The sequence below is a fragment of the Cyprinus carpio genome, chromosome B12, assembly GCF_018340385.1.
Source record: "Cyprinus carpio isolate SPL01 chromosome B12, ASM1834038v1, whole genome shotgun sequence".
Classification (NCBI taxonomy): Eukaryota; Metazoa; Chordata; class Actinopteri; order Cypriniformes; family Cyprinidae; genus Cyprinus; species Cyprinus carpio.
In genome coordinates, this window is record NC_056608.1 from 5,241,902 (window position 1) to 5,251,975 (window position 10,074).

Consider the following 10,074-nt stretch of genomic DNA (forward strand, 5'->3'; position numbering starts at 1 on the left):
GACCCCTTTAAGTTAATGTATAAGCAACATCATGTCACAATAGCCTACTATCACGTGAACCCAGAACCGTCATGAACATGTAAGATCCGACAGTAATCAAAAAAAAGTGTGAACAGTTAAGGTAAAAAGCTACAAATGTTACAAGTAAAACATAATGGAAACATATCATTGCAGTTTATGCACATGAGTTGGTATTACACTTTTTCAGTCAAGAGTTTAAATGAACTTTAGTAAATTTTATGCTATAAAGGGCTAAATGCAAACCATAATATGTTTATACAGTTTTCATAACCTGTACAGTAGGCTGCAATGAAATCAACTAGGACACATTAACCTTGATAAGAAAACATAATAATAATAATAATATAAAATCTTAATAACTAACATGTCCCTACACAGAATCGGAACATGCTAGAACATGCATGCCACATCAGGATGCCAAGTAATGAGGTAATTACCTCACATCGTAAAAGAATTACTAACTCAATGTTTTGAACTGGTTCTTTGAAAAGACATGTTCAAAAGATCCGAATCGCAGAACAGAACTTCCATCACTTTTCAAAGCCATTGCAACAAACTGATAAAGGCACACCTGTAACCTTGTAGAATATCAGTGCAACAAGTTGCAAAAAAGGACACTGCTTGTCAACCTTCAACCTCAACTAGTTAGTCTAATTAACCATATTACCTATTTTGTTAATTATTATCATTAAAAATAACTATATTGAACACCAGTGTCATTTATCATTTTGCTGTTGCCGCCTCCTGTAAATGCAGTTCCTTTTCTTTTTCTTTTTTTTTCTTTTTTTAACCACGGAATTTTATTGCTGTAGTGAATAGCCTACTTAGAGTCACTCAGGAGCCCTGACCTGAATATGCTGTCATCAGGAATTTTAAAACAGGATTACCTGGCATCCCACTAAATGAATTTGCTGAGTACAATGTCTACAAAAAGCCGCTAAAACCGAGCAAATGGACTGTTTGTGAAAATGCCATCGCTGTGGAAGTCTGATTAAGACACGGGCTTCAGTCCTGTTTGATCTGAGCTCATCAAAGGCTCCTTTAAACACGCTTCATTTTACACCACTGTAGGCTTTGGATGTACAATTAAAACAAAGCCAATAGACAAAGGGATGGGGATGAACCCTGCCAGTTCGCGTTTAATGAAGTGTATTGAGCGTTTGTCCTGTGGCCGTCAATTAGAAGTGACCCTTGTCAACAACATCAAAGACATTGATTTGGGAGTTATCCCGGAGTATGGGCAGAGAGACACTTTGAAATTGTTAAATCATTCGCGCAGTTTATGCCCACTGAAATGTCATATGATAGCCTACAATTACTATTCATTTAATGTTACAATTTAAGAGCAGTCTTTTAAAATTGCAATATAACTAAACTGTCTAAGATCTATTCTACAAACAAAATGTATCTTTTGATAAAGATGGGCTACATATGAACACATGGGTTTCTCAATGAATGTGGATAATATTACAATTTTAGAAGCGAGATTATATAGCCTAATTATTTTATTCTGTTCTGCTCAAATCTTTATAATCAGATCAATAGATGAACCACGACAACTAAGAGCGTCACATTCTTATCTCAGATTGCTAATCACTCACTATTTGTTTAAAAGCACAGACTGACTGATAATTAATTCGGTAAACTTCTCACTTCTTCTTATTTGCATATTCACTTTGATCTAATGCACTTGTTTAATCAAACGCATTTCAAAGGGCCCCTTTCACGGTTATGACTCAACTTCTGCTAAATCTTTACTGCATTTCTAACACGGAATATACAAAATCACTGTAAGAAAAAAAGTGAAGCTATGGAAAATAAATAAATGTATATTCATGTTTTAATTTCCAGTGACTGACATCCAGAAGTGATTTTAATTATTTGAAATTCATTTGCTTTTTGGAACAAAAATAACGAAATAATAATAATTAAAAAAAACAAATTAATAATAATAATAATAATAATAATAATAATAAAAACAATTGTATTATTATTATTATTATTATTATTATTATTATTATTATTATTACTATAATGAAAAATGTTTCTCGGTTTTCTTAGTAAAGCTGAATATTTTTGCTGGCTATATATATATATATATATAAAATTTTGTATGATTTGTAAATATTGTAAAATATTTATTTATTTATTTTTACTTACTATTTCTCCGCTGATTTTCCCATCAAGCAATACTACTGTGGTGGCTGTTTGATGGCAGTTCATGAAAACGTGCAATCAAACACACCGATAGACAGACAGCTCTTGACAAAACGCTTTGAAATTTCATCCAGCCCTTTGTTACTCTCAGCGAGGGGCGGGAGCGCAAACAACCCCGCGCGCGTATAAATGAAGCGTCTTGAGCTCATGACGAACCACAGAAGAGCTCCGCTCACCTCGGGAATACATCTTCCATTCTCCAAGGAATACCAGACCTGACAATGCTGCACATTGCCATGTTCTCTACCGCGTGCCTCATTCTTGTGGGCTGCATCAAAGCGACATCCACCGGTTCTGTGGTGCTCAACTCCAATGCTATTAAGGTCGGTTCAGGTGCGGTGAGTCCCGGTCACCCGGTCAGCCCGAGTCCGGAGGAGTCACCTGCGGACAGCGGCAGTCTGAACTTCGCCATCGATTCAGTGCAGGTAAGAACATAAACGAGCACGTTATCTCAGAAAGCTGCTTTTACTTTGTGGACGTTAGACTAATAGTGTTAGTTCTTTCTTTCTTAACTCCAGCAGCCTTTAATCTGCGAGAGTGATGAGGAATGCGGTGGCGACGAGTTCTGCTTCCTGTCTCGAGGTGTCTGTCTCCAGTGCAAGAAGCGCAGGAAGCGCTGCATCCGGGATGCGATTTGCTGCCCTGGCAACCACTGCAGCAATGGTAAGATCACAGTTATGATATGCTAGAGTGCAGATATTTCTTATAATTATAGATTAAACAAATAACAGACAGTGGTTGACTAACAGTTAACTTAAAATGCCTCTTCCTATTAGGAGTTTGCATTCCAAATGATCCTGACATGATCCACCAGATTGGAATGGAAGAGTTTGTGTCCATCTCCCAAGAAAACTCAACTGTTGTGATGCCACCAAAAGTTGCAACTCAAGGTTCACCACAAAACCAAATGCTAAAAGGTAAACAATGATTCATATAAGGAATGATGTATCTGTAGAATAGCTTCAGAATATTCCATGTTATTATGACCTAGCTGCAGCTCAGTTTGTGGGTATTTTTTGAAGCTTTTAATCCTTTGTTGCATCACAAGGCATGAACATTTCAGGAATGTGACTGATATTAAATATAGCTTTGGTTGAGTGTAAGGACCACTGGAGAATGTAAGCAATGTAATAAAAAATTTGTTTATAAGTCTAGGATTTAAGATCAGCTCAGTCTTCAATGTGAAAGTTGTGCATAGTATTCATGAGTGTTGTTTTGTTTTTAAAGGTATAGAGGGAGAGAACTGCCTGAGATCATCAGATTGTGCTGAGGGACTCTGCTGTGCCCGTCACTTTTGGTCCAAAATCTGCAAGCCCGTCCTAAAAGAAGGTCAGGTCTGCACCAAGCACAAGAGGAAAGGCACCCATGGCTTGGAGATATTCCAGCGTTGTGATTGTGCAGAAGGTCTGTCCTGCAGAACGCAAAGAGACGGCAGCAAGTCATCACGGAGTCTGCACACTTGCCAGAGACACTGAATGAATATTCAAGGAATTTTCTTTCACAAAGCTCCCAGAGAAGCAAAAAACAGACTTGATCAGAGACGACAACGAGCGACTGAGGGGAAGCAGGACTTGGAATGGGATACTCTGTTTTTTTCTGTAATTTTCTTGTGTCAACATTGCAGAGTAGATATAATTGTTTCTCAACGGAACTTAAATCTTGCAGTAAATTACTGTATTATACTGTAAATAATATAAGGCAGTTGGCACTTAATTCAGATACTTTTGTCAACCCTGACAGTAGGTGCATCAGTCTTTTGCTAGTCTTTAATCTTAAATGTGTATACATCTGGTTTTACAGTCATATAGATCTGATTTAAATGTCTATTTTATTCTAAATAAAGATGATATAAAGTATACAATGTCTTAAATCATGCTTGCATTAAGTTGTATCTTAAGTTTCTCTCACTAAAGGACACACAGTATGTTAAGTTAGGTGTGGTCAGAGCTGAGTGCTGGAATGCATTCACGTCTAGAAGTTTAATTAAGGTATTTAATAAGGTGTGTCTATGTTTAATAAGCCATAAGAGACCTTTCCACTACTAAAAAGAATGAAATTTAAAGTCATTGGGTGGTCACTGTTAAATTGCATCTGAGAGGCTATTTTTAATTTTGAGTACTTTGAAATCACTTTGTGTTATACCTCTTGAAACAAATTTATCAAAGAGAACAAGGAGATCAAAATGATCAGTGAGTGATCTATTATAATTTTTTTTTTTTTTTTTTTTTTTTTAAAGCTGAATAGACTCAAGAAAACATGAAAGACCAATGTTACAACAATAAAGAAAACAAAATAGCAGTCATGTAAACTAACCATTCTTGAAACAGAGATTAAAAAGCCACGCATGTCTGATTGATCCAATGCTTTCAAAAGCATTTATTTAGACAGGTCACACATTACAAACAAGCATCTGTTTGAGGTCTGCTTGTGAATTCTGTCTGTCTCTCTCTTTGAAGGTGAGAGTCTTTAATATGGTCTAGCACGTGGAGACTGACTATAGTTACCTTCTCTTTAAAGTTCAAGGATGCTTACTGATAGTGGCAGCGTTTAATGGCACTGTCTGCTCAGAGCTTCAGGTAAATCAGTATATTAGACTCAAAGCAATTTATTGGCTTTATACATGGTTAAATGATTATTATTAAGCACTTTTATGTTTCAGTGTTGGTCATTTTAATGGTTCAAACAGAACACAATGCTGCAAAAGAGCAAGTACCTTTCCTCTCAAAACACACCCTCATTCACAAAGTCCTTTTTAAAGGTACTGCTTCCTACTGCATTTCTAGCAGCTGTAATTGGAAACTTTAAGTCTTTTACCTGGAGCTGTCAAGAGAGACAAAGCCATGGTGTAATCATTTCAAAGCACAGGATATACAGTTTGCAATTGTCCCTTTCCCATCCATGTGCCTTGACTGGCATTGGAGAGGCTTTCTCCCAGCTTTTGTCAATACCGTTAACAGCCTGAAGACCACAAACATCTGTGGATGGAAAGCTGCACAATGGTGCAAAAGAAACCGAAACCTCCGCAGTCTGCATACAGTAAAGCAGTTAAGTCTTTGATGGCAAAAGAGTTTCACAACAGGTCAAGACCAACTTCACTAAAAGGAATCAAGTGTCCGGGCAGAAATAATCTGCAAACATGAGTGTGAAAAGGTGGATTTCCTTCTTTTTTCAAACTAGGTACAATAAAGCAGCAATACTGGGGCTTCTGAACATAGCAGTGTGAATGTTTGCGAACTACCCCTAAAGCCTGGTTCACTTTGAAGTTGAGATCAGTCAACACTTCACGACACATACTATTTTTCAACAAATAGTTAAGTAACTGGGGCTCACACGCAGAGTTACTTAAAAAGAACCCAAACACATTAATGTGAAATGAGCACTTACCCTCAAAAGCATGTGCCATTAATGGTAGTCTGGCTGTTTTCAGCGACATTTGAATGGGACACATGGCTGTATGTGTTGTAATATTTGATTGAATTTCTTTTTTTCTTTCTATTCAGTCACTTTATTTGATTTACTTGTCTGAAGAATGTAAATTAAGAAACTGTGAGGAACTAAAAAGTGACCAGGTACATGTATATTTGAAATTGCGTTATAATATATATATCTAAGATCATTTTAATCAAAATGAGATAATGTAGGTTTAATTTTAAAGCTCAGATCTCTTAGTGTTAATTAACTTTAAACAGGTGGAAGTGAGATGAGAGTATACAATTAAGGAAACATTTTGAACATTTTGTTTGGCAAAAGATGTTTTTTCACAGCTTTATTATAATAGCAGATACCCAGCATAAATTAATGACATTTGAGTAGTTGTCTTTAATTTTAAGTTTGTGTGTAATTACTAGTATGATCTTACCTACCAGTCACTGTTAGATGTTTGCATCAAAGGGGTGAAAATACTGATGTGGTGATTAAAACAGAAGATCCTGGAATATTATGAAACTAGCCTTATTAGGCAGCATCACCTTTTCATTTCGTGGAAGAATGATTCAGATTCTGAGCTGCTTCATGGTATTCAATTGCATTTAGCATTTGTGGAATTATATACCCAAGTCTCAGCAATGTGCATAAATACAGAGATGTCTCGTCTGTGTCACATAGAGTAGAGGTTTGTGGGTCAATGTTGGCTGTAGAATGGCTTGGAATGACCCTGTGCTGTTTTACAAGCTGACTGACTGCCATGCTTGCAAATTACAGACAGCAAGATCCGACTGTAATGATGGCAGGCGTCACAGATATGAGCTCTTTAAGATGCATGGTTTTCAGCAGCAGACAGCAGCCTGACAGAGTCCAAACACAGAGTTAGAGAGCAGAACGCCACCTTCTCTATGGCTCTTTGTACCTCAAGTCAGACTTGGACTTGAAGAGGGCAAGAAACAGTTATCCAACAACTAGATGAATATGAGAATCTTGTGATATAGCATTAACAAACGTTCTGAGTTGTTGCCTTTTATAACTAAGGTTCCAGAGGTACTAACACACCATATTTACAGTAAGAATGACTTTATTTTCAACACTTTGAAAGTTTTATGCCTGAATCTGACAAACTCACAGGGAAAATTTGCATTGCTCAGAGTTGCTTACGGAGAATTAGTATTGAATTAGACGTTTTCCTTAAAATGCAAACGACACAATTATTGACTCACAGTAAGAGTATAGAACTATAAAATTATTACTGATAGTATAGCACAGATCAGATAACTTGGATTTAGAAGATTTTGATGATAAATATTAATACTGAGAGCTCTGACTTGGTTGGATAATTTGGAATCTTGGCAAATCTGAGTGCAGTTTGAGACATTGTTAAGATCTCTTCTGAAACTTTAGAAGAGGTGTTTTTGAAGTGTTTTACATAAACCACAGCTTTGGTTTGGATGCATGACATAAAATTAATGCAAGACTTAGGTTAGTTAAATGGTGCACAATGTGTTAGTTTTCTAATACATAATCTTGACACATTATCTGACTGTTTATATCATCAAAAGGGCTTGTCATGGAACATTTGAGAATGGTCTGAATGCTCAGTCTTGTTCCATGCAGCTTTACAAGGTGATTCGTAAGGCTTGTCGGCATAATTATCAAAATTACATGATAAATATTTGACATGTTTGATGACTTATGGAAAAGTGATTTACATTGATGTTGACAAATGACTGGCTCTGTAACTACAGTATTATGCCTTCAGAATATGATGTGAGAAAAAGGACAAACAGCCTCTCGTTTTTCACTCATGTAACAGAGCAGATGCTGGAATAGCTTTATGAAGTTTTATGGGAAACATCACTCTTGCACCTGTCACAATTTTTTTTGTTGTTCTTAGAAATCCTTAAAACACTCCCAGTCACAGAACAGCATTGAAACAAATTATAAGACAGCTGTACTTCTCATAATTTTGCAACAGTTTTTAGTAGTATTAGTTACTACTCACTTAAAATTTAATTTGGTTTTCGAAGAATTCAATAATATATTATTTATAGTGAAATATTGATAATCTGGTAAAGTTTGAGGCATTGCTTTAATCTTATCTGAAACTATAAATGTGAAGTGAGATTATTGGAGTGTTTTTCTTTGGAATAAACCACAAGATACATGATATGTCAATATAATGTACTTATCAGCCAATATATTTTTTCATTTTATTACAGTCGGTCAACATTGAATGTGCAATTATGCATGGTTATTTCCTCTGTTTCTATCATCTTTAATGGTCACTTAATACTCTTAATACTGTACATTATGATTTTGTATTTATTTATTTAATTGTATTGAATTTTATCATTTTATTAAATACAACCTTTTCTTTGACAAAATGTTATAGGCTTTTAGATATTACCAGCCATGCATTTACAAGATTATTGTATTATTTTATATATATATATATACATATATATATATATATATATATATATATATTATATATATATATATATATATATATATATATATATATATATATATATATATATATATATATATATATATATCTATATATATATATATACATATACATATATATATATATATATATATATATATATATATATATATATATATATATATACATATATATATATATATATATATATATATATATATATATATATATATACATATACATATATATATATATATATACATACATACATATATGCATCCATACATATACAAAAGAGGAGTCATAAATCTTGCTTTGTCCACTGTGGAGAATTGACATGATAGTGTTAAGTCAAACTTTAAATGAAACAGCAGAGAAGCTTGCGAAAGTGTGACTTTTAGACGTACTGTAATGTACTGTATAGTCTCCTACAACAGCACTGCTCTGCTGATGTGTCTGGCCATGAGCGTATAATTGTGTCATGTGGAGGACAGAGGTAACTTCTTTACTGTCACCATGGTGCTAGGTGACATCATCGTTTAAGTGTCTGATTAGTGCAAACGCTTCTACACCCACTCATAAAAAGTCATTACTGAGCATCAATCCATTAGCAGATGGACAAAAGGAAAAATGCTGGAGTCCATTATTTATTAAAAGGAATAGTTCACCCCACACCATAAAGAAGTACCCATCATTCCAAGTCTTCAGATTTAGTAACTTAGTTAGGATCTGTTTACATGCAACCAAATAACCCCTTAGTAGTCAGATCGATGGCTCAGGTGGACTGAAAAGTCTTCATCATAAACACTGAAATTTATGCCAGATTGAAAAAGGAGTTGTAGACTTGAAATAAACTGATCAATAGGAAACAATTAGGAATTTAAAATCTTTTCAGTCAGATTCAAAAATACCTTACACACATGCTTTTATAGTAAGATCTCTGATGTTTACATATGTTTTACTTCTTTACAGAAATGCATATGCTTATTTACATCTTACGAACTGGTCATTGGAGTGAAGACTGAATATTCACTAAATATTGTCTTAAAAAGCTCATCTGACATGCTAGCTTTAATTTTAGACATATCACCAAGGCAAAAACATTTACAATTATATTTACAGCAGCACTAAACATACTAAATAACTATTATAGTAGTGGTTTGTTCTGAATATAAATGCACATTTATGCAAACACAATTTTCAGGATCTGAAACCGGATGGGATTCATTCGGATTGACGAAAGTTCATTTGTGTAAACATACCTAATGATACCTTAAATTTGGGTCTGTTGCACACAAGGCACAAATCATATGATCCAGGTCATATTGGCAACATTTTCAGATGTTTTGATTGTTCCAGGAAAATGACTTCACATTTTACTGTAAACTATCCCTTTAAGACAGCAACTTAATAATTTAAGGTGCTCCACCTGTGATGCCCTTCTTATAAATCTGGATCAGTGATTCCCCGAAGTGAAAATGCTGGAGGCGTCTTCTGCTTTGAGGTTTGTAGGTCACCCAGAGTTGAAGTCAGATAACACTGCAAACCTCAACAGAGATTTATACAATCACTTCAGAAAAGAAAGGCATATCTCCTCTAAAAAGAGACAATGTCATTCCACAGGAGCACTCAGACCGCTGATCTTCATCATTAAAGACAATTATGTCACATTCACTTCTACTCTCCCTGCTCTCTGAAGGGAAGTAGCCAAAGCCAATTTAATGTTCCTCAATTGTCTCCTTTGTACTGCGTACAGTTTACTCGGCTTAATAGGACAGGCCGCTTCTCTTTGATAGTACCTCTTCCTCCGCCAAACCCATAATGCCCCCATTTGTTCTACACAAAAGCCCAACTTAAACTACACAAAGAGGTGGTTACACAGAATCTCATTTGCCTAAGTGATTGCATCCAAAAAAAAAAAAAGGCACAGATCTTTGATCTCAGTGAGGGGCAAATGT

General features: G+C 35.1%; 1 protein-coding gene across 2 annotated transcripts; it reads left to right on the forward strand.

Moving 5' to 3' along the window:
* The first annotated feature begins 2,325 nt into the window (after window positions 1-2,325).
* On the forward strand, window positions 2,326-4,084 carry LOC109051593 (dickkopf-related protein 1-like). 2 transcript variants are annotated; one of them, XM_042734838.1, is made up of 4 exons: window positions 2,326-2,663; window positions 2,760-2,901; window positions 3,015-3,155; window positions 3,466-4,084. In XM_042734838.1, the coding sequence occupies exons 1-4, from the start codon at window positions 2,460-2,462 to the stop codon at window positions 3,711-3,713; spliced, it is 735 nt and encodes a 244-aa protein (XP_042590772.1). In that variant the 5' UTR covers window positions 2,326-2,459; the 3' UTR covers window positions 3,714-4,084. The 2 variants fall into 2 exon arrangements, with proteins under 2 accessions (XP_042590772.1, XP_042590773.1); XM_042734839.1 differs by having other exon boundaries at window positions 2,386-2,663; window positions 2,757-2,901; window positions 3,466-4,079.
* The last annotated feature ends 5,990 nt before the right edge of the window (window positions 4,085-10,074 follow it).

What these genes read in the sequence shown, in the direction of transcription:
- LOC109051593 (XM_042734839.1), top strand. Translation starts at nt 2,460, where the DNA reads ATGCTGCACATTGCCATGTTCTCTACCGCGTGCCTCATTCTTGTGGGC. An exon ending in TCGCCATCGATTCAGTGCAG is followed by an intron (nt 2,664 to 2,756) that starts GTAAGAACATAA and finishes TCTTAACTCCAG; the next exon opens with CAGCCTTTAATCTGCGAGAG. An exon ending in TGGCAACCACTGCAGCAATG is followed by an intron (nt 2,902 to 3,014) that starts GTAAGATCACAG and finishes TCTTCCTATTAG; the next exon opens with GAGTTTGCATTCCAAATGAT.